This window comes from Sceloporus occidentalis, unplaced genomic scaffold (assembly GCF_023333645.1).
Source record: "Sceloporus occidentalis isolate IW3139 unplaced genomic scaffold, rSceOcc1.0.p SCAF_4, whole genome shotgun sequence".
Classification (NCBI taxonomy): domain Eukaryota; kingdom Metazoa; phylum Chordata; class Lepidosauria; order Squamata; family Phrynosomatidae; genus Sceloporus; species Sceloporus occidentalis.
In genome coordinates, this window is record NW_028316984.1 from 169,279,830 (window position 1) to 169,305,454 (window position 25,625).

At 40.4% G+C, this 25,625-nt stretch overlaps 1 protein-coding gene across 1 annotated transcript in view; it reads left to right on the forward strand.

The window, feature by feature from the left end:
• Positions 1 to 25,625, forward strand: part of TSHR (thyroid stimulating hormone receptor) — a 90,721-nt gene that overhangs the window by 54,476 nt on the left and 10,620 nt on the right. The window contains exons 7-9 of the mRNA XM_089522334.1: positions 1,030 to 1,107; positions 4,149 to 4,217; positions 13,173 to 13,250. Coding sequence (XP_089378460.1) covers positions 1,030 to 1,107; positions 4,149 to 4,217; positions 13,173 to 13,250 — 225 coding nt within the window. The remainder of the gene's footprint in view (positions 1 to 1,029; positions 1,108 to 4,148; positions 4,218 to 13,172; positions 13,251 to 25,625) is intronic.

A 25,625-nucleotide genomic window follows, 5' to 3' on the forward strand; every position in this document is an offset into this window, starting at 1 on the left:
GCCTCCTCCTCCTCCCTGGCCTCACGCAGGCCTTGGAGGACCCCGCGGCCGGAGCTCCGACCGCGGAGCCGCCTCGAAGGCCTCGCTGGGGCCTGGGAGGGAGCGTCTCCGCGGCTGGAGCTCCAACTGCGGAGAGCCTTCCCAGGCCTCAGCAAGGCCTTGGAGCCGCCGCGGGGGCTGAGGTGGCCGCGGTGGGCGGGGCCGTCCCGGTTTGGGCGCCAAACCGGACCGGGACCGGGTTGGCACCGCCCAAACCGGGATTGTCCTGCCCCCCGGCGGGATATGGCAACCCTAGTCACGCACCCCAGATGAACTAATGGGGAGTGCGTCTGTGGCGTACATGTGCTGCTGCACCATTGTGCACCGCGGGCGCCAGCCCCATTACTTCCTATGGGGCTTCAGCATACGCTGATTTCCCCTTACGCGGAGGGATCTTCAACGGATCCCCGCGTAAGGGGAGGGCGCACTGTAATTTCCTTGTTGAAACAGCTCCAGTGGCTACCAGTTCATTTTTAGGCACAATTCAAAGTGTTGGTCATGACCTATATGACTTAGGCCCAGACTATCTGAAAGACCTGCCAGAGTACTAAAATCCAAGTGTCCTCTAAGAAGCAGAGCCCTCCCTTCAGTCCATCCGGCCATGGAGGGAGAGATGCAGGCCCAGCTCCATTGGGCCTGGCCTGAACTAAGAAAAAGAGCCCTCTCTCCAGTCCATCTGCCTTGGTCAAGGGTTCAGAGGGAGAGAAGAACTGCTGGACCTGATCCTTTTCCTTACCACCATTCCCTTCTCCTTTTATGTCATGTCTTTTTAGATTGTAAGCCTGAGGGCAGGGAACCGTCTTATTAAAATAATAATAATAATAATAATAATAATAATAATAATAATAATAATAATAGGCATTAAATTTTAAGACATGTTGTAATTATTTACAACACCTGTAAATTTTGTATGGATGCATGTAAATGTTTTAGGATTATGTTGAAATTGTGTTTTTTTGTACTACTAAAGCTTTTCCATCATTTTCACAGTGAAATTGCCGATAATCCATCCATGAGTTCAGTACCTGCAAATGCATTCCAGGGGCTATGCAACGAATCCCTTATACTGTATGTTGGTCCACCATGCTTTTAAAAAACCTCTTTGCTCTGATTTGTTTCATCCTGAATTAATAACACTATCATGACTGTAAAATGAAAAGTTAACAAAGATAATTGAAATATCTGTGCCATTCTTATTACAAAACCTATAACCTTGATTATGTGTTCACAAAATGTAACACAGTAATATTCATACACAAAAAGCCACTAAGATAAGATGAAAACCAAGGTTTCCATAAACTTTTTTCTCTCTTAAAAGTGTTAAAATCCTGAATTTTTAACGTATGCTTTCTTATCCATTTCTACTACTTTAAGTCAGTTAATGCTTTGACCCTTTCTTATATTTACTGCTACAGTGCACTTCCATCTACTCTTCTAGTTTTTTATGTCTGTTCTCATTTCTACAGTTCCTCTTGTTCAGAGCTGTGCCAAGACATTGCCCATCTAGATTTTTTAAGTCCAAAACAAAACTTATTGCTGCAGGGGGGTGTAGGGGCTTCTTTCCAATTGCCAAAACTACAAACGTGCATTGTGTGTATTGAGGTGGTCTATGGATATTAATCTTTCATATGTTCCCCACTTCATTTGAGAATTTCCAGTTTCTTTCTGCTAAAATCAGTTTCCTTCTTTCTCCCCTTCACTTTTTTTCTAGAACTGTTAATCTAGTCCTAGATTCTCTGAAATTCTAGAGAAATTCAGTTTTATTTATTTTTTTAAAGAAAACTACAAAACAAATGAGGGGGTGGAGAGTCCAAGAAGGGAAACAGGCTCACTAAGGAAATCAGAAGGAGAAGATCACGAAGTTTTCCCTCTAAAAAATGCTACATCTAGTGATCATACACATTTGGAAGTGGATGTGAGAGCAATCACACAATTAATCATTCAGTCAAAAGCAGGCACAGACTTCTAGCAGTAGAAGACCTTTTCATTTTCCCCTGCAGAATAAGAATAGCCATTTCCTTCTTAGATCATGTTGAATCATCGAAAAATGTTCTTAAGGTTTGATTCAAGAAAAAATGTCATTTAAAAAAGCAGTTAGGAATAAACTAAGAACCCAGATATAGGGTCATTTAATAGCAACTGTGTTGACAAACAAGTCAAGCTGCCAGGTTTTTCTACTATCTCTATTTCTGGCTTGAGTTGTTTTTTTTAAACTTATTTAAAAGGACAATTTTACTTTACTAAGGCTCGAGACAGATGGGTGGGAAGTGGCGTGGCGGCACCGATTCTAGGGTTTGGGAGCACGTGCCAACCGCATGCTCCCAAACCCTAGTCTGTATAGATGCTGCCATCCACATGGGGAGTGCCATGATGATGCAAGAGCGGTGCCACGTCCATATGTCAGGGTGCCACTCTTGCGTCATTGACGCACCACAGTGCAGTAAAGGTGCAATGATGGAGGCGCCCGCTGCACCAAAAAGAACCTGGTGTTTCCAGGTTCTTTTGGGTGCGGAGGGAGCCCGCGCAGTTTGGCTGCTTCAGGCTCCCTCAGGAGCTAAAACAGATGGCTCCAGCCTGCCCTTTTGGGGTGGTCTGTCGAGCCCGTTTGTATTTTTTAGACTGGTTTTCTGAAGTCATGGTCCCAGAAACAATTATTAATATTAACAATTGGGGTAGACAATTTGTGGCTCTTCACATGTAGTTCAGCTCCTTCTCCCAGGATTTCCTAACATTACCTAGAAATGATGGGAGTTATAATACAACAACATTTAGAGCAGTGGTTCTGAAACAGTAGGACAGGATCCTCAGGGGAACATGGGAGTTCCTCAAGGGGAGTGCAAGACTTGGAGGCCCTGATCCATCCTCATTTTATGTGTAAAATTTACACATACATAGAGTTAAATATTGAATTTACTTAAATAAAACTGTTCTAATTTGAAAGAGGTTATTTCCTTACAAAATAGTAAAATACGAATATACATGAATGTGCAAATGAAAATACACGAAATAAACAAAATATTTCTGTTCATATACTTTGTCGAGGGGAGGATGATATCCACATGTAGATGTAAAGGTGGGTCCCAAGGGTAAAAAGTTGAGTACCACTGGTCTAAAGAGCTACACATTCCCTATCACCACCCCCATTTTAAATAAATGGTTTAGAAGGTGAACTATCTCTTTGGACTTGGAATTAATCTGTTTTTGCATCTTTAAATGGTGTTGCACCTTTTTCAAAAGCCTTCAATATTTTAGTGTTCTATTTTCAGCTGTTATGTTACGGTCCATATAAATATAATTGGTAGCTGAATGTATAATCATTGCAATAAAATGTTGTTATGTGCCTTCAAGGCATTCCTGATTTATGGCAACCCTAAGGCAAACCTATCATGGGCTTTTCTTGGCAAAGTTTGTTCAGAGGGGGTTTGCCTTTGCCTTCCCCTGAGGCTGAGAGAGTGTGAATTGCCCAAGATCACCCAGTGGGCTTCTATGATTAAGTGTGGGTTTAAATCCTGGTCTCCAGAGTCATAGTAGAAGAGTAAAAGGAAACGAAATCCCATGTGCTGTTGATGGTCTAAAAACTTTATTATCTTAAAAAGCCCACCGTATTTCTGCTTGTCAGCAATTGACCTTCTTCAGGGGCTATTACCAGAATTGTTTGGAGTTGCAGTTTGCACTCTCAACAAAGTGGATACTCTGAGTATTAGAAGGAAAAGCTTTTCATTTGCAGTATTAAACTCAAGTTACAATAGTTCCAGCATTGTTGTTAGCACACTATCATGTAAAATAGTCAGAATTTGAATAGGGTTTATAGGACTATGACATCTAATCTAAAATATGTTTGTAGATATGAGAATTTTTGGAGACATACTGAATAGCAGTGAGTGGCATGGTAGACTGAGCTACATCCCCGTTAATGTTTCATTTGAGTTTCTGTCGATAGAAGGGCAAACTTAACATTCTTCTGTGCACAACTGTAAAAGATGTTGCTACATATTACTTGGGTTTTGTCATCACAACTGATGTCAAAGTATGTCTAATTCAAGTCAACGTAGGCATGCAACACATAGCATCTTTCCACTGTTAATAATGTAATATTTGTTTATCTTCAGAAAACTCTACAATAATGGTTTCACCAAGATAGAAGCCTATGCCTTCAATGGAACAAAGTTAGATTCTGTGTAAGTAAATAATCATAATTATTATTATAATTAAATCATCTGAAAATGGAGGCAGATTAAGAATTACTTGTCAAAGGCTATCAGGTAGTTCACAGCTATCAAGTGTGATTTGTACTAGGGATTCCCTATGTTGTGGCTCCATTTTTTAGTTATCATACAACACCAGCTTCAGTAAAGCAGTAAAATGCTTGAAAATATTTTTGGAATTGTAACTTGGGTAGAACAATATGTCATAGCTTCAGTACATTGAAGATATTGAGAAACAACTCATGATGTCGCTTTGGGTAGAATGCAAATGTAAATGTTACAAAGCCCAGTACATCCAGGTCAGAATTTAGTTCCTAGCAAAAGTTTTAAAGACTAGGGTCCAAAACACACAGCAGAAATAATCCACTTTGAGACTGCTTTAACTGCCTTGGCTGAATGCGAGAAATTCTGGAAACTGCACAAATGAAGGTTGTAATCCTGAAATGGCTGCTAAGGTATGATAGGTAGAGTAATTCCAATTGCATAGCGTTTTTACATACAATGCTGTTTTAATGGGAAAAGAGTCTCATGGATAAAAACCTTGGAGGTTTCTCTTTCACAGGGTCAGCATAAGTTAAAGCTGACAGTTAATAACAACAGCAAAGCTTGATCATGTAAATGTACTTCTGATAATTCCCAAGAGTGGCCCATTTTTACCTGATTCTTTTAGGGGAAGCTCAACCGCCTGACCTAGTTTTGGGGGGAGGTTCAAGTCACCCCATTCTGGGAGTCCATGGTGAAGATGAAAATACAGACATACAAGAGAATAGTGAGATTACTTTCTATTAAAGTAGCTCCAGTTAGACATTTTCAGGCTTCTAAATCCTTCTGTAGTGATGGAATTAAACATATTGGAATGTTATTCCACACCTTTAAAACAAAATTACCACACCCCATCTGTTTTCAAAAAAGAACTGATGTTTTTCCACACTTGTTCTTTTTTGGCTCCTGTAGAAACAAATTAAAATCACCTTTAACAACATGTTCGAGCCTTTTCTATTTTTCTGGTTTAAGCCTGAGTAGGTACTTCCTACTGAACTGAAACATTCACGCAAATCATGCAATAAACATGGGCAACAAATCACTGTTTGATTCACTTATTTGCAAATATGAACACTTGTGTTCCAGTTGTGTTTTCAGAAAATCAAAAATATTTTTCTTGCACTGGCTGTATACTCTAACCAGCCTATTTAATGCTAGGAACTGCAGGGCACATGATTCCAATCTCTTTGCTAATGCAGCATGTCACCTGCTTAGAAAGCATACCTGGGGCCTTAAGCAAGCAGGGCAGTTGCTTTACTATTGAGTAGATGGCCTTCTTATTTTTGAAAGAAGCAAATAATGGGGAGCACCCAATGAAATCTGCAGATGAAACTGGAGACGCATCCCAAGATGTTCAAAAGCTGGTTATTTTTATTAGTCTGTGGGCCTGTATAGACAGGCCAAAATAAAGCTGCTTTGGGTCACTTTGGAGGTATGCTGTTTAAATTATGCATATGTCCTAAAAGACCGGAAGCCGTGCCAAAGCCATGCTCCAGTCCTAAGGACTGGAACGTGGCTTTGGTGCGGCTTCTGGACTCTTAGGACGCATGCATCATTTAAACACTATACCTCCAAAGTGATCCGAAACAGCTTTATTTTAGCCTGTCTGTATGGGACCTATCGGTCCAAGATGTCAGTCTTTCTTTCCTTTTAATGAAATAAACTAAATAAACTAACTTGATTACTTGATGACTCTTGACTTAATCTGAACTGACAAATGACAATACTAACATTGAAAAAAATTGTGAGGTGACAGCAAATGTTGATTCGAGTTAAAAGCTGTAGTGTGTTCTTTTCAAGTTCTTTTTAGTAGCTTGTAATTTGATAGAAATATTTGAAAAGAAGTTAATGCCAAGTATTTCCAATCTGAATTTTGATATCTTTCTTGGCCCAGGTACTCTCAACTAAAATAAACCATTACAGCATTTTTACTAAAAGATTCTAAAATAAGCCTTTCTCTGACTTATTTTAAAAAATTTGAAACACCAGCAGATTGGTTGGTTGGTTGTTGCTTAATCCAAGTGGTTTAAACTTAGAGGAAAGGAGATATCTAGGAAGCTGAAAATACTAAATATAAGAGTAGCATGCATGTATTCCCACTCACGTATTTGCCCTGGATGGAACTGGGCAGATTCGGATCCCCCTCCTCCCGAATCTCTCCGGAAGCAAGTGCCCACTATCATTTTCCTTAATCGGGGTTATTTACCCCTGAATGCCATTGCAGCTCTTTGCGGAGAGTTCACATTTGCGGTACTGGTTTAAAATGAAGGCTTCTTTGCTGTCAATCAAATTCACTTCCACTTTCATGAAAGGTGACGTTTCCTACAGCAATTGGCCAACAGAATAGGTGCTTTCCCCCCTCCTTTTAAAAAAAAAACTGGCAGCAGAGTGCACATACTCTGTCAAATTTAAAAACCTCCAGGTGTGTGTGTGTGTTGTGTGTAGCAAAAGCATTCACTCTTGTATCAGTTTGCCAAATTGAAAGGGAAACATTTGTAACATTCACATTGTAGCGTTCGCATTTTAAACAAATCTTTTTTTAAAAAAAACCTCTCGCGGCTGCCGTTCCCGAGGCAAGCAAATGAAAGGGAAAATGTAGGACAAGCAGACACACATTCTATCTATATTGTAGCATTCTAATATTAAAATAATAATAATAATAATAATAATAATAATAATAATAATAAGCCTCTTGCAAAGTGAGGTTGCTTTTCCAGGAGCAAGAGGAAATGAAAGGGAAATGTAGCAGAAGCACACACACATTCTATTGATGTATCACCCCAAAATCATTTGCATAGTCTGTCAAAAATAAAAAATAAAAAGAGAGAGAGAAAGCTGCCTGGTGCGAGAGGGAGGCTTGTTCCATTCTCTGCCCTCCCTCTGACCATGCCTCCCCTGAACTTGACCCTTCCTCCTCCTCATCCTGGTCCATCACCCCGATTGCCCTTGGCACCCTTCCTCTGGCTCCATCCTCCTCCTCTTCCATCATCCCGATTCTTTTGGCACCTTTTCTCCAAGGCTCCTTCCTTCTCCTCCTCCTGCTTCGTTACCAATTGCCCTTGGCACCCTTCCTCTGGCTTCATCCTACTCCTCCCCCTCCTGCTCCAAATACCCCGATTGCCCTTGGCACCCTTCCTCCGGCTTCTTCCTTCTCCTGATGAAGGGGAGGCATTTTACGCCCTCTGCCCTCCCTCTGCCCTAAATTCTTCCCCTGAACTTGACCCGATCATGATCAGGGAGAAGTTATTTTTGATGGAACCAATTTTTTTTTCAAAAGATACAGCTTTTACTCCGCTTTCAAAAGACCCGTGCCAAGGGGCATTTGTCTCTGAATGGATGTGAAAGCCTAGTTTTCGCTTGTGAAAGGATTGGGACCAGTATGAACTTCCCATGGTTAATCCGGGTTCTGATCCGGGGTAAAAGGTAGTCTGAATGGCCCCTAAGAGAAGTAAGCATAGGAGTTGAACATTTTTGTTGACAAACCATCCTGAAAACTTTCCCCATCATTTCTTCTTTTTTGACAAATGCCACTGCTTAATACCTATCTTCATCCAGGCTTTAACAAAGCAAAACATATTTGCAGGACTTATATCAGATTTAGTGAATATTGCCCACTCCATCTTGAAGTTCAGATATTAAAGGCAGAGTTGTGTTTGTTTGTTTTTTACTATCATTTGTTTATTATAATTAACAAAAACTGCCAGAAGGTTATAAACTATACTTTTCTGCCTCTTCCCCTGAACCAGCAAGTATTGTACCAGAAGAAGAGTCCTGTTTGGAAACTTGCATTGTCTATTTTGGCTTCAAGATCTCATCTCATGGAAGAGGTTTTTGTACAATTGTAGTTGTTCTCATGGTGTATTTCAGCTCTACGTCTGGCATGATGTTTTAGCTACAATTCAGTAAAATTGATTATATTTGTGGCTTAGTCACAGCATGGATTTTCAGCCTCTGATCAGTGACTCCTACCTGAGCAGGTCTGTAGTGTTGACCTTGGACTGCCCTGTTATTTTGAATTTGACTGACTTCTGGTAGTTCCTGCTGAAGGATGCTTGCTGTCCACTCATGTTCTGCCAGATATGAAACAGAAGAGCAAAGACAGAGTTGTTGGATTCCAAATACAACAAGTGGAAGGCCGGCTTGTTCCCCTTTTAAAAGAAGGCGCTTAGTCCTTTCTGATAAAGCTACAAAGGCATAAGTTAGTATTTTGGAATTTTTGCAACTGGAATTTTGACATCTTATTCTTTCTGTTCCCTTCTTCCTCGTTGCTTGAGGGTCCATTTCTAAAATTCTGTTCAGATAAATTTTGTGTTTAATAGTGAGGAGTTTCACAGAATCTGTAGTCATTAGGAAATGACAAATGAGGGAAGAAATTATTTAAAATCTGAAAAGCTAAAACAAATAAGTTGATGCAAAACACTGATGCAAAGCCATTCAACTATCTATAGACTTTTGCCATGTTAAAAATAAAAATGTACTTCAGTGGTGTTCGCCCATGGATTTCTTGAAATATTTGTATACATAACTGGAAAAAAAATATTCTCAGAAAAGAATAGCAGACCATTATTTCAAGACAGTAGTTTGTGCGATATTATTTGAATATCAATAATTAAGACCTTTCAGTTTGTTGTATTTTCTTGTGAAAACAGAGGAGAACACACTTGGTTATCTTGAGCAATATATATGTGTATTGCAGAGAATCCTGGTTCTCCAAAAACCAAGTGTCTATTTCAGTGTCTACTCTGTTCTGTGCCTCAAGGGCTTTTATTAGCTATTTTAAAGCTATTAAATCTGTTAGAATAAAATAATAAGGAATTACTCAAATCGAAGACATAAAACAATGCCAGAGCCCTTTCAGACTGCTAACATATGTTACATGATTTAAAAAAGCAAACAGAGCAGGTAAAATGCTTTAATGTCAAATATCTTTCTCATTTTTCTTTTATAGTGCAGTATAATTTAGATGTGCTCTCTTGTACTATATGTAACCAGCCAAAAGCAGATGAGTGTGCATATGTTTGTATGCCTATGCCAGGACAGACAGGAAAGCAGGCTGATCACTACTGCGTATCTGGCTGGTGGTATCAGGGGAGCACTCCATCTGCCAAAGACAGCAGCAGCTGTCTTTATCCTCTGTCTTATAAGTTTAGCTTTATTATTTTGGTCTTTCCTCCTTAGAGAACTGCTTCTGTCCAGTCATATTTAAGGGCTTCCTTGCATGAACAGCTAACTTTGTTTCTTGCACAACCTTTCAATGGGGTTTACTGTATACATACAACTATAAGCTGACCTCATGTATAAGTCGAGGATAGGTTTGGGGGCCAAAATAGTGGATTTTGATATGACCCATGGATACTGTATGTTGAGGGTAAAACTTTAGGGGCATGTAATGTAAAGGATGAAGCAAAGGAAAATGATGCCAAAGACCTTACAACATTTCAGCAGGCATAGTTGTTTGTGCTCACTCTAAAGGCTGGATGGATGAGGAGGAAACTACAGTAGATCATGGCTATGAGATGTGTGAGGGGAGCAACTAGGCATGGGCTGGGCTTTAAAATCCACACATATGAACAAGATGAAAAGGCAAAGCAAAGAAAATGGTAACTAGGGGGCGAAACAGATGATCCTAAATGGGTGGCGTGACGTTGTCCCTGAAAGAGCTGGATTGGGGCCATGGCAACCACATGCCATGGCTCCAATCCAGCCAGCTTCCACCCCAAGTAGGAGCGGAATTGGGGTGAAAAAAGGCCACTCCTTCGCCTCGAGAGCCAGCTTTTTGCCAGTTCTGGGGCAAGTGGCATCTGAACCACACAGCATGTAATCGCCAGTGCGGCTTCCGGGTTACTCGAGGCATAGTATATCTAAAAGCCATGCTCCCAAGCCAGCTAGAAGCCAGCTTTACCAGGCCATCTGTTTCAGTCCTGTGTTAGCAATGATTATAGCCTTGTTACTTTGCCTGATTTTGCCTGATTTTAGCTCAGAAAAACTGGCAAACATATACAAATGTCTTAATCAGATCCTTATGTTCCTCTCCACTCTCCTTTGAGGGGAAGTGCTGAAGAGCTACCACTACCACAATTTTCCCACCCAGGCATTCAAAAAGGTCAGAAGTGGTGCCACATACCTTACTTAATTTTGCTAAACTTTAGTGTTCGGTAGAGTTCTCATGATCCCTAAAGTTCTTCCCACTTAAAACAAATGGTGAAGTAATCTTTCACTAGACTGAAAATATTCAGTGAAACACCATCTCCACATAAAAAAGAGAACGTTCAGACACAGTAGACAATGAACAGTGATTATAACTCCATGTGACATCTTGTTACATGAGCCCTGACAAGAGGGTCATAGGACCTGGAGGGAAAAAAACTTGCAATAGTTTGACAGTGAGCCTTCCACATGCTTCAGCTGACAATGCATGACCCGGAAACTTCCTATGCGTTGAGTGTTGCTGTGGTTAAAACAATGCAATTTATGAACCTTAGTAGGAATGGTGGTAACCACATGCAGCTGCTGGTCATAATTTTTCCCTGCAAAGATCTTGTTTGCTTGTTTGTTTCTTTGTTTGTTTTGAGGATCTTTACTAGGATTGCCATGCTTCCCTGGACTACCAAAGGAGGAGCCCTGGTGGCACAGTGGTTAAATGCTGGTACTGCAGCCACAAGGTTGTGAGTTTGATCCCAGGGATCCAAGGTTGACTCAGCCTTCCATCCTTTCAGGGGAAGTTCTGTTGTCTCTAATGGTGATATGGCTTTGTGCACATGCCCCCACATGCTTAAATCCATGGGTGACAAGTCCGCAGATACCAAGGTCCCACTGTACATCCAAAGTATGACAGTCAGTTTAGTTGTCTTGGCTTCTAGGGAGAGTTCAGGCTTGATTTGCTCTAGAACCCATTTATTTGTCTTTTTGGCAGTCTAGTGTATCGGCAGAACTGGAGTGGATTTTGTACCATGACACTGGAAGATCCCCTGCCACTGTCACCCACCCAGTTAATAATGAATAAAAACATACAAGCAAGGGGAGGATGCAGCAGTTTGCATTTGTTCCTTCCTGTCCTCTTCTCCCTTGTGGAGCTAATTAAATGCAAACTTTGCACTTTGAACTCAGTCTGAAACATCTGAAGGAAACTGAGGACAAATGGGTAAAGTCAGAGGAGGAGAGAGAAACTGGGGTGTAATCTGCACTGCAGAAATAATACAGTTTGACACTGCTTTAATTGCCATGGTTCAGTACTGTGGAATTCTGGGATTTGCAGTTTGTTGTGGCACCAGAGTTCTCTGACAGAGAAGACTGTATATCTCACAAAACACCAAATCCCAGAATTCCATAGCATTGAACCATGACAGTTAAAGTGATATAAAACTGCATTACTTCTGCAGTGCAGGTTAGACCAGGGACATTTTAAATGCAGCGGAGAAAGTGGAATGACAGTGGATTGATTAGAACCGTGTCTTCCAAATCAAGACAGTTGGAGGGTATGTAGATCTGTTCATTCATTTCCTATAGTCTAAATGCCAGCTACTGAAAGACTCTGTTATTATAATAATAATAATAATAATAACAATTTGTTTTATTTATATACCGCTATTCCAGAGATCATAGCGGTGAACAGCAAGTAAGCTAATTTGCCCCCAACAGTCTGGGTACTCATTTTAGCGACCTCGGAAGGATGCAAGCCTGAGTCGAGCTTGGGCCCTTTTGCTGGTCTTGAACTCGCAACCTTGTGGTTTTGAGTGAATGGCTGCAGTACAGGCATTTAACCACTGCGCCACCAGGGCTCCTTATTAGAGATTTCAACTACTTGAAGGCACCCAATAGAGATTTCTTAAGAATTGTATGGTTAGAATAGAAAGTAGGAGATACAGAAAGCAGTAAATTTATCACATACTATCTGTGGGCGGGAAATCGTGACAACACATCACATTTGGTGATAATAATGGGGAACTATTACAGTGTGTGTTTACGTATGTGCACGTGCACCTTCAAATTGCCTGCTGACTTGTGCTGACCCCATGAATTTCATAGGGTTTTCTTAGGCAGGGGATAATCAGAGGTGGTTTAGCCCATTCCATCCTCTGAAATATATCCTACAGCACTTGGTATTCATTAATGACATCCCATCCAAGTACCATCTGTATCCTTCCATATCCACAGATTCTGTATCAGAGTCAACCATCCATGGATTGAAAACAGTAAAAAACAAAACAAAAAAAACTATGATTATATGTTATGGGACTTTAGCATACACAGATTTTTGTATTCATGTGGTGTCCTGGAACCAAATCCTGGGAGGTACCAAGAGCCTACTGTACTAACCAGTACTGACCCCAAGATTAGAAGGGATCTGGTGTCTTCGGGGTATTTAGGCCTTATATAGTATATTATTATTATTATTATTATTATTATTATTATTATTATTATTATTATTATTTTGTTTTTGTTGTTGTTGCTGTGTGCCTTCAAGTTGTTTCCAACTTATGGTGACCCTAAGGTGAACCTATCATGGAATTTTCATGGGAAGATTTGTTCATATGTTTGTCACTGCCTTTCTCTGAGGCTGAGAGCAAGTGACTTGCCCAAGGTCATCCAGTGGGTTTCATGACAGAGCGGAAAATCACTCCCTGGTCTCCAGAGTCATAGTCCAATATTCAAACCACTATGCCATGTTGGCTATATTATATTAAATATGTAGTATAGGATATATTATAATGTATCATTATTACCCTGTAATTATAACTTATGTTCCATATACTATTTATGATTCAGTCCTGAGGTATAGAACAGACTTAGCTAGCTTTGCAGTTGCTGCCAATTAAACTATGAAATCTTTTGGAAGTTGCAATATTGTTACTGACTAATTGTTGGTTTTAATTTTTTTTCCTGCAGATCCCTGAATAAGAACAAATATCTAAGTGTTATTCATGAAGATGCATTTATGGGTGTGCAGAGTGGTCCAAGTCTACTGTGAGTAGGGAGTAGGGAAGATACATTGAAATATAGCATTGTTATTAAATTGGACTTGTGATAATGAGGTCTGAGGGCCCCATGTGGCTCCAGTCACCATGTGGGATAAAAATGGTTTTACAAATTCAGTCAACCCTCCACATTTGTGCGTTAAGTATTCATGGAACATGGTATTTGTCACCTCCTCCCTACACCATTTTTATCAGGGACTTCAACCACACCAGTGTCGCTGGGAGGAAATCAATCTGGCAGTATGACTGAGCCCAGCAGCATGCAAGTTCCCTTGCTCACCCGCTCACTTGTGCAGGCAGATGCGGAAAAGGGATAGGATGGGAGCTCAAGGAGGGAGGGTGCATGTGTTCCCTCACTCATGTACATGGACAGGCGAGAGAAAGTGATGAAATGGGAGAAGCATGAGAAGGGAGGGCATGTGCATTGCAATAGTTTGTTCTCTTTTAATGCTCACTTCTGTATGTTTTTAACTGCATTGTTCTTTTAAATTGTAAGCCACGCTGAATCCCAGTTTTGGGGGAAAGGGGTAGTACAGGTGTGTCCTTTCTCCCTCCTTCTGCCCCTATCCCATCCCTTTCTTTCCCTCCCTCCTTCCTGCCCAAGTGAGAGAGCAAGGGAACGTGTGTGGCCAGGCCCAGCCACCCTGCCAGTACAGATACTTCTTATAGGTGTTAAATACAGCTTGGGGAGGCCTAGAGACGTTTGTGGTTTTTCCACTTTCATGAGGGTCCTGCGCCCCTAACCTGCACAAAAATTCCAAGCCAACTATAAAAGAAGAAAAAGAAATAAAACTCCATCAATGTAAAAAAAAATATTTCGTTCAAATGCTTGGGGCTGTTATCACTGATAGGTATTGTAGTGCTCATGCTACTTGTGCTTCAAACTAGCAAAGGTTGTCATATGTTCATGTGGATTGCAGATAATTGGTGCACTGCTTCAGAGCACCTAGCACTTGCAAATGCCATTTGGAAATGCCCCTGAGTCCGGTTTTCCTCATAGTCAGAAAATGCTGGTTTGATTCCATATTGGGAAACACAATACAGTTGGCCTCCTGTATTAGCAAATTTGAGATTCATGGATTTGATTATTCATGGGTTTGTCACTGGCGCACCAAAGCCTCCATGCCCCCCCAAGTATGAGGCCACTGCATGCAGAACCACACAACACCTTGGGCTTCGGGAAGGGATACCAGCGACTGCCATGGCTGCTGCAAACCATCTCCTGAAGCCTGGTACTCTGTGGGCTGTACACAGCTTCATGCCTCTTTCAGCACCCTGGTCTTTTTCACCTTCCTTGTCTCCCCAACTGGGCAGGCTGGCCTCTGTGTGCCTGGAGCCAGGATGAGATTGAGAGGGAGTGGGAGCATGGAAACAGATAATCAAAAAGCAATCCAGCAACTACATCCTGACTTCAGGCACGTTGAGGCCAACCTGCTCAGCTGCAGAGGGAAGTAAAGTGAAAGATCAGGCTGCTGAAAAGAATATACAGCTGCGTACACACCATAGAGCAACCAGTTTTGGGAAGTAATTGACACTGCTGCTGCACCCTCCCGATGCAGTTGTGTGAATGTGCACACAATAGCATTGAGTTTCAGGAGTGGGGAGGAGCAGCAATTGTGACTGTCAACCGTCTTCCAGCGTTGGTCTGTGTGTGTACAGCAATAATAATTCATTCCCCCTTTCTCCAGAACTATGGGGCTACTGTGTGAATGTGGACTTGGTGCCCTCAGGCATCAGGTGGTGGGCAGCTGCTGCAGGGCCTGGCCACTAGGCACATGTTCCTCTTACTCCCCAACCAAAGTAGATCACTGCCACATTTGTGAGTCAGCACTTGTGTAAGGTTATCAGTGACTCTACCCTAGCTAGGATTGATAAATTGATTTAGACTTAAGATTATTATTATTATTAACCTTTATTTATAAAGCGCTGTAAATTTACACAGCGCTGTACATACAATCTTTTTAATTAGACGGTTCCCTGCCCTCAGGCTTACAAAGAGTGTAATTATATGTGTCATAATAGATCAAAGGAAAGGATCTCTTATATTTTTTTATATTTAAAAATAGCAGCCATCAGAAGGAGCTGCACAGGAAGGCCCCCAGAATCTGTCTTGTCTCTAGTTGGGCCTATTAGATATTTTACTAAGGGATGTATACGCAGGTGCACCATACGCGGCTTCCGGTTTACGCGGAAGCCGCACTGCTATTAATTCAATGGAGCGTGCACCCACAGGACGCACATGCTGTGCCGCTGCAAGCATGAGCCCCATTCACTTTAATGGGACTCAAGTATAGGCAGAATTTGCCTTACGCGGGGGGAGGGGGGTCCGGAATGGATCCCCCATGTAAGGCACGACTCCACTGTACATGTTTTCTTTCTTCCAAAAGGGGCTCAGTCTATTGTTGTTGTTGTTGTTCGGTGCCTTCAAGTAGTTGAAAACTTATGGCAATCCTATCATGCGGTTTTCTGGGCATAGAGTATGTGATTCATCCAAAGTCACCCAAAGCAGACAAGCAGACAACTGAACCCTGGTCTTTGGAGCTGTAGTCCAATGTTTAAACTCAAACACTATGCTAGCTCTCCTTTACCATATTCCAAATGCAGATCTGTACAAAGAGTTAGTGTTTTCATGTGCTTCACGAAATGTTCCTGGGTGCTCAAAGGAGCCATCATCCCTCCTTCCTCTGCCCATTTGGCTTAACAAAACTGCATCATATAGGAACAGCAAGGACAACAAACATATCAAGCAACCCAATAAAGAAGTTGATGCAAAGACTGTTGCATCTATCACCCCATTTCCTGACCTGAAATGGTGACATAAATTATCCTATTTGTGTTCATTTCTGTATAAGGTTGGTTTGTATGTCTCTATTTTCTCATATATGGCTCTGTGTAGTTAGCTCTTCCTAGCTTTGTTAGTTAGCCTTTGCTATCTAATGTGTAATGTCCTATCTACCTGTGTAGTTAGCCCTTCCTATCTAATGCTGTAGTGAGATAGCTCTGTGTAGTTAGCCCTTCTTATCATGACCTTGCTTTTTTTAAACATAGGCTGAGTGGTAGTATTAATAATAAATAATAATAAAAATTTATTTCTATCTTGCTTTTCTGCGATGATCAAAGCGGCGTACAGATAAAATTCCAATACAAGATTACAAACACAACAATAAAACAATTCATATTAAAAAACTATTACACGGCCAGCTGAGGGAAAAGTCCAAAATATTACAAAATATTATAAAAGTCATTACCAGTAGAGGGAAAGGGCATAATATCATATCTCATGGGGGGAAAACTTGGTGAAAGAAAAAGGTCTTAAGGTTCTTTCTGAAAAGGTCCAGGGAGGTGGTGGAACAGAGCTCGTCGGGAAGGTTGTTCCACATTTTTGGGGCCGAGATGGAAAAGGCCCTTTGTGAGGTCGCCGCATATTGCGCATTTGGGACCTTCAACAAATTCTTCCCGGCTGACCTGAGTGTGCGGGGCGGATTATATGGGGAGAGGCGGTCCTCCAAGTACCCTGGGCCCAAGCCATTTAGGGCTTTATAGGTAATTACCAACACCTTGTATTGGGCCCGGAAGCGAATAGGCAGCCAGTGGAGATCTTTCAAGATAGGTGTTATGTGGTCTGCCCTGGAACATCCAGTGACCAATCTGGCAGCCATGTTCTGCACTAATTGAAGCTTCTGGGTTTGGTACAAGGGTTGCCCCATGTAGAGTGCATTACAGAAATCCAATCGAGAGGTTACCAGAGCATGTACCACCGTTTCAAGGTCCCTCCGGTCCAGGTAGGGTCACAGCTGGCGTATCAGCCGAAGCTGGTAACAAGTGCTTCTGACTGTCGCATCCACTTGAGATGTCAATTGGAGCGACGAATCAAGAAGCACTCCCAAGCTGCGAACTGAGTCCTTCAGGGGGAGCATGACTCCATTCAGGACAGGTGGACAAATTTCACCACCCGGGGAGCCTATCACTAGTACTTACGTTTTCTCTGGATTCAGACTGAGTTTGTTTTCCCTCATGCAGCCCATTACTGACTCCAAGCAGGCATTTAGAGGAGAGATGCCGTCCTTAGTCACTGCCTCAGTCGGAGCCAAACTTAAGGATGCTTTGTAGGTGTGTGTCCAGGCATATTGTTATAGATTTATAGAATGATGATGAGAAGCCACTGTTCTGTTTGATAAAAGCAGGAATGCATATTGTGGTTTAAATCCTACTGCAAATCCCAACTAAAGCAGATCCATAGAATCAAGTGGTGAACTGTAAACTGTGCTATATGTAACTCCTGTTTGTTCAGGACTCTAGTGGGGACTAACAATAGAATGCTGGCCTTTGAATTATCTTAGATCTCTCCCAGAATTCTTTTTTTTCAAAAATGAAGAAATTTTCACAAGAAATGCAGCAGTGGAAACCTAAATCAACACTCCTCTTCCAGTCTCAGAAGAATGATTACACACTCGCTCACTTCTTTTCATATAATGAGAGTTTGGCTAGGATTCAGAGGCTCAAATAAGCATAATTTACCAACTGTGTCAGCCAGCACAGCTGCCTAAGTTCCAAGCAAAAGAGCTCAAGTCCTGGACAAGCTATTCAAAATCAGATGAGGTTCATGATTTGATCACCTTTTATAGCATGTACTATTCCAAATTCAGGCACAATATTAACTGTTTAGGCACAAGTGAAACATTTTATCCAGTGAAAAAGAATTTAAACTTAGTGTTTTGTAGACTTTGAGACAGGCTTGATGTTAATAAATTCAATTGTTTGAATTTTACATCCTGTGTCATAACATTCCCTCCTCCACTGACCTAAGCTCGTCAGTCTGTGTGTGATTTGTGTGATTCACAGATACCACAAAGAAGAAGGACAGGTTGCTCACCTGTAATGGTATTTTTTCGAGTGGTCATCTGTGAATTCACACAAATCCATTCCGCCCATCCTCCCCTCAGTGTCCTGCTCACTTTGCTAGCTTTGCTGTTGCACCTCACACAGCTTATTCGGAACTGGAGAAGAGCGGAACCGTTAGGGGCTATATATGGGATGGGCGGAGCTACCGCCAAAAAGTTGCAAAAGGTTGCAAACTAACTTTTGCCCAGAGATTCTAAAAGTTCCCAAGCATTCCTGCGCAGGCGCAGAATAAACCCATTTATGTAAATTCATAGATGACCACTCGAAGAAATACCATTACAGGTGAGCAGCCTGTCCATATACTGTATATATTCAGTGCATACAGAGCTTTAGTCTGAATGCAATTTGCTTCCTACCAGATACTCACAAGCCTCTAGGTAGTACAGTGAATGTCCAAAATTCGGGAGTGTGACATTCACAGTTTTACAGAGGAACACAGTTGTCAATTTTTGTGTTCATGAGTATTGTTTAATTCTACTTAGAACCAGCCAAACATCATAGTGGTTCACTTCTTCTACCCCTGTACTTTGAGATGATTAGCACAATGGAGGAATTGCACAGAATCAGATGTATCATCTACTCACCCATTTGATAAGTTTAGTTTGTTACATTATACTGTCCACTTGTTTAAAGTGGAAAAAATTCAGCAGATTGGTTTCTGTACATTTGACTGTTCATGTGTAGTACCAACTCATAATCAATACTATCTATGGAGGGGAAGAATGCCCACATTATCATTCCAACCCATGAAGTTCCATTGTAGGCTCAGCTGTGCATAACTAAAGTGAAAAGGGAGGATGGATAAGAAATATATATGAGACGAAGAGAATTATTTTGCTGCTATAGAAAAATCTAAAACAGGATTCATACCTCACCCACTGTTAGATATGAAATAGGAGTAGAAAACCATATTTGAAAATATTTGAAATTCACAAAATTTTCAGCATTTGATTTTCAGATTTATTTGATGCTTCTAATTAAAATTTGAATTTTGAATGCAGTGTTTAACATCAAAATGCTTTAGAACTGTTGACATCTTTTGTCTTTAGTTCAGAATGAAAACTTGAAATTTCATAAGCTATCAAACTATCAGAAACCAACGATCATTGCATTTTTCTCATCAGAAGTTATCAGATCAGCTGCAAGAGACTGATGGTTGCACTGTGAGACATACTGTTAGTTCACAGAGGGCAGTGGTAAAATTAAACAGCCAGTGCATTGCTGAGCTGAGCTGAGTCTCTACCAGAGTTGGTTGCATGCACGTGTGTTTCCTTTAGGCGGGAAATAGTTGTGAAACCAGATTGTTTGAAAGTCACTGTGTGTGCACTCAGAGGAATAATGCAGACTCAGCTCAGCAAGATCACTGACACATTAGCTATCTGCTTACATGTTATTTGACACAAAGTTGGCATATTAGCTGCCTGTATGCCAAATGCCATTGTGTGTTGGCTGTCAAAAAATGTCAGATGACAGATACCAAAATAAAATACAGTTCAGTGTCAAAATACAGGTATCAGATGTTTGGGCACTTTGGTAAACACCTGCACTATCAGAGAAAATGTGAAAGATATTCAGCTTTACAAAATATTCAACATCAAATAGGAGAAACTGCAATGCAGTCATTCCTAGCATGTAAAAGATTCTGATCTTAACATCTATGTGAATGATACAGGGGTGGGGAGATGGCATTCAAACTACTGCAGTTTTTTGACAATCCAGTTCATGTTGTTAAGTTCCTTCATAAAGTATATTGCCTCTTAAAATGAAAATGTAAAGTACCAACTCTTAAATATGAAAACTGAAGAAGATGAAATGTCTATTTTATTTCATTTTCCACCTGCCAACCCCCCCATCCCACCCCAGTTTGGCATTGAGAATTAGAACTACTGTTCGAGGCCATATTTATTTTATTTCATTATGTTTTTCACCCTTTATGTAATTATTGCAAGTGGTACATTTAATTGAGTTATGAGTTGGAATCATTTATTTTTAAAACTTGCATCCCTTTAAAAAGATCCCCTGCTTAACCAATATTCACATAATTAATTAATTAGTGCTAGCCTTTCTATAACACTGTTAAGTTATGAATGCTATTACAGGTTGAGTATCCCTTATCCAAAATACTTGGGACCAGAAGTGTTTTGGATTTCATATGTTTTGGATTTTGGAATGCCTGTATTTTCATATGCAGTCAGTCCTCCATTATCCATGGAGTCAAGCATCCACAACTTGAAAATATTATATATCATTTATTTATTTTATCTGTGAGCCACCTTGGGTCCCTCCTGGGAGAAAGGCAGCAAACAAATGAAATTAATAATAATAATAATAATAATAATAATAATAATGAATTCCAAAAAGCATATCTTGATTTTACTATTTTATATAAGGGACATCATTTTACTTCCATTATATTTAATGGAACTTGAACATCCACAGGAAGTCCGAGAGCCAAACTACAGTAGTTACCAAGGGCCTACTGTATGTACATAATAAGATAACTTGGAGATGGGACCCAGGTCTAAACACAAAATTCATGTATGTTTTATATACATAGCCTGAAGGTAATTATATACAATATTTTAAATAATTTTGTGCATGAAACAAAGTTTGTACACTAAACCATCAGAAAGCAAAGGTGTCACTAGCTCAGCCATCCATTAAAAAATGATTTTTCAAGTATTTTGCAATTTGGACTTCCAGGTAAGGAAAATCCAACTTGTGTGAAAATAGGTATTCTCTTTTTTCTCACGCATAGGTTAGATGGAAAGCCTCTTTGAAGATAATGGCCAGAATCTTGTTGGTGACTTACATTTGCATACATTTGGGCATTACACAAGGAGGTATTCAATACTTCCCTACATAATGCTCTCCAAAAGGTAGCTTTCAATGGCTGGAGCATGCTGCTATGATCACCTGCTGGCTTGGTGTGGAGTCAGGAGATGCTCAGACACTGTCCAGGCACAGTTCTGCAGCCAGTAGAAGAGAGCTAATTTAACTCCTGCTCACCACCATCTCCAGTGGAAAAGGAGATCCACAAAATCCTGTCCTCCACAGATACCTTCCCAGGCACTGTTGGATTGCATTCTAAACCAATCCAAGTTAGGTATGGCATTATATTATTTGATGAAGTAGTTTGGGTTATTGCCTTTGGAAACTGTTCAGAAACTTCAGCACATACAAAATGCTGCAGCCAGAATGGTGACTGGGGCCAGTCACAGGGAGCATATAACTCCCTTGTTAAAACAGCTTCATTGGCTACTAGTTGTTTCTGGGCACAATTCAAAGTGCTGGTCATGATCTATAAAGCCCTAATTATCTTAGGTCCATAGTATCTGAAAGACCTTATCTCCCCATATGAATGTACCAGAGTTTTAAGATCTACAAGGGAAGGCTTTCTCTGGGTTCTGCCACCATCACTTGCTGAGGACACAAGAGAAACCCTTCTCAACATGTGGAATTCCCTTCCACAGAAGGCTAGACTGGCCCCCTCCCAGCTTTCCTTTCTCTGGCAGGCAACTACCTTTTTATTTAAGCAGGCTTGAATGTGTAAGTAGGAAAGCTTCTTATTAGGATGTGTGTTTATTTTTTAACTTTTGTTCGTTAAAAACTTTTAAATAATTTTACACTTTTTAACATGGTGATTTTTAATTATTTTTGAAATTTTATTATTGAGCTTTGTTTAATAGATTCTCGTTGGGAGCCACCTTGGGTCCTACTCTGAAAGAAAGATGATATACAAATAAAATAAAATAAATAACCTACCTCATGTAATATCACAGCCAAGGAGTTAACTCAACTGCAATAGAGCTAATTTCTGGCAATGCTTTAAGGAAACACATAATTATTTTGAAACTGGCAAACTTTACAATGTGTAAAAACAGTTATTTCCAAGGTTATCCAAGGAGATAAAAATAATGCAAACCAGATGCTCAGTTGGAAAAAAATTAATCTCCTTTATTAACCATGAATCTTTATAAATTTAATGTTGGGGTTTATTTTCTATTTTTCCTTAATGACAAAGGTAATTACACTAAGATCCAGTGTGGTGTAGTGGTTTGAGCACTAGACTATGAATCTGGAGACCAGGGTTCAAATCCCCACTCAACCATGGAAACCCTTAACCTTAGGCAAGTCACACTGTCTTAGCCTTAAAAGTAAATAGTAATAACAAGTACATTTCTATACTGCTTATCAGTGAACTAGCACTCCTTAAGTGGTTTACAATGTGTAAGCTGATTGCCCCCAACAAGCTTGGTACTCATTATATCATCTGCTTTGCTCATCTGTTAATCGTAGTAAAGTTATTATTTTACTCAAATATAAAAGATTCTTTGAAGCTATTTGAGAACTTTGGACCCTTCAGGATCTGACAGAATTTTAAAGCAATAGGCACTTGAGATGTTTGGTGGTCCACACACAAGGTCATATCCAATTATTCCCTGCTGCTCACAGAACAGTTTCTGGAATGGGGGACAGGGTGGGCTGAGCTGAGCTACCCCCTCCCGACACACACAGACCATGCTATGCCCTTAAAATCAGTCCCAGTGGTTTTGTGAATAGAAACCTCCTAATGCAGTTTTTTGGGAGGAGAAGAGTACTGCAAAGAGGAGGAGAAGAGAGGAAAGTCCCCTTGCAGAGCTGGAAGTGTGTTTATGATACAGTTGTACTTCACCAATGTTGTATAAATACATTTTCATTCTTTGTCTAAAGCAGGGGTGGGCCTACATACTTAAAACAGCAGGTTGGAAGACCCGTTGTGGCCCTTTGGGCTCTGAGTGATCTCCCCCGCAAGCCACCAGTGTGCATACCCTAAAATTGCCCCCCAAAGCCCAGGTTTTTTTGACTAAAAACAGTTATACTAAAAAAAATTCCAAAACACCTTGAAATGCTGCTGGGATGACCCCAAAATAGTGAATTTCCATGGATGTATGTTCATATGTAATTTTAAAACTGCCGACTTCTGAGAAGGTTCTAACAGCCTGTGGCAATAGGACAAAGAAAGTAGGCCTTCCAAGGCAAAAGTTCAGGCGAGCTAATGTGGGAGTAGTTGGTCCTTCAAGTAACTGAGCCATAGACCATTTAGAGCCTCAAAAGCCCAAGCCAGCACTGGAGAGAAATATGCATTGTATAGCTAAGGAAGAATAACATTGGAATTGCACATTCCAGTTGCCGGATGCTGGGCAGATTTTAAGGTCCTTCACCTCTTGCTTTTTCTGAACAACAAATATAGCTGTGTTTTGTACAGTGGTTAGCATGTATGTGAATGCGTAATGGCTAAGCAACCTGATTGTCAATGGGACCAGATACTGTTCAATGGGGAAGGAAAAGGAACCATATTCTTTCATCTTCAGAAAAGTGTAAATAGATTTTTGAAGATTTGAAAGGGCTGTGCCTTCTTGTGTCTTCTCATATGTGAATACTTAGAGTTCAAAGTTAGGAATGCAGTTTTATCATGGCAGGGCTTTTACAAAGCTCTGGGTCTGTGTAAAGTGCACATCATTGTCTTGAGATATGAGACCTGGGATTGCTAATTTACCCTGACAAAATGCACTCTTTGTATAAAAACTTGTGAAGGGTAGAGTTGAATTTCTTCTAGATACTCATATGTGAAGTGTTGGCAAACTGGAATGAACAGTACCATTCTTGAACTCCTCAACCTTAATTTATGATCATGCCATTGTTGAGATTTCTGCCCATCTTTTTTGACAACTAATAGACTGGGCTTTTCCTTCCTCACCTTTTTTCTATGAGATTTTACAGTGAGTCTGTTAGGGTAATCTAATGCATAGTTTTTTTAGACATAGGAAGCATACTTTTTTCCTTGCTCAGAGTTTAGTTCTTTAGAAAGAAACGTTTAGATAAAAGCACTTTGAAGAAACCTGTGTATGACCCCCCCCCCCCTTTTTGAGATAAGAATTTTTAAAAACATTGTTAAGATCATGAGCATACAGCGGTCACAAAAGGGACATGGAAACTTTTCTGTGAGCACTTAGCATTGAGTACATCTAGATTGTTTTCATGTCTACTGGGGAAGTATTTGTCTCTTTTAAAGTGTTTCTTCTTCTTCTACATATCCCATTGAAATGTATATATTTAAAATCTACAAAAAACAAAAAAAAAGCAAAAAAACCCAACCGAACCCAAATTAAAGCCCATACAGGAATTATATTGAACAAAGTGCTGAAATCAAAATTCAGTGTTGCAAAAAATACCAGAAAACTCTGCTTAACCAATGAGTGAGCAAGCTTGCTTACTAAGAAGTCTACTTTTTTAAAAAATAAAACTTTCCCCAAATCCTGACAAATGCCCTCCCTCCCCCACTACCGTTGTCTCATGGAAAGCCAAAGTTAAGATTTCCAATAACAGCATTGTGCTGCGAGAACTCTTTGAATTGAAGGCACTTGCAATAATTAAAGAATTTGACAATCTGAGTCACTTTCAGAGTTCAAGCTCTGCAAATGATTAATATGGATCCAGAGAATAAAAATGAGGCTAACCAGGAGCTTGTGACATGTTTAAATAATATATGTAGTTCCTGAATCAAAATTTATGTGTGTAGTCACAGTGGCCATGATCCAGTTAAAGTGCAGCATTTTGCAGTGCCCTTGATTTAAATGAGGCACAATGAGTTTATCAGACAAGGGGAATTGGAAGTATAATCCAATGGCAATCTGAACGCAATAATGGGGTTTCACGGTATTGCGTGATAAACCACCACATGTAAATTCGGGCAATGGGAAGTCAGTCCGAGCGCAATCATGGGGTTTCACGTTATTGCGTGATAAACTACCACACACAAATTCAGTCAATGGCATGCTGTTTTCGGGCAGTGGAAAGCCAGTTCAAACGTAATTTCGAACTAGCAAATTCACGTGAATGCGTTCTGACCCCACTTTCTTTTCATTCAAAATTAAGAGAAATTCCTCAGGTGTGATAAAGTCCAATGTCCATTGATGCTGGAAGGGAGGAAGTCCCAGGAACCATAGCTTTAGTTGGCCCTCCCTTCTCAAGGGTGGAGCAAGGTGCCTGTCCTAAGAGAAGGATATTCAGTCTCACAGCTCATATGTGACTATATAGAAAGGTCTGTAGCTAGTAATTTCTGACATGGGAACTTCAGCATCAAGAATGAACAAATTTCCATTGCAGGAGGGTTTTTTTTTTTTGTTTTTTGTTTTAGTTGCTGTTGTTTTTAGGAATGGCTGGAATATAGATACTCTAGCTCCATAGTTCTCATGTCACACCTCTCTTTTTTGGTGTCTAAAATTAGGACAAATGCAAGTGTACATTTTTGTTTTGAAGCTGCAATAAAAGCTGCACACCTACCTGCTAGCTTCTGAAAAGTTGATTGCATAATCAAATCTGGGATCCAGCATGGTGTGATGGTTTGAACATTGGACTACAACACTGGAGATCAGGGTTCAATTCCCCACTTGCCCATGGAAACATACTTGGTGACTGT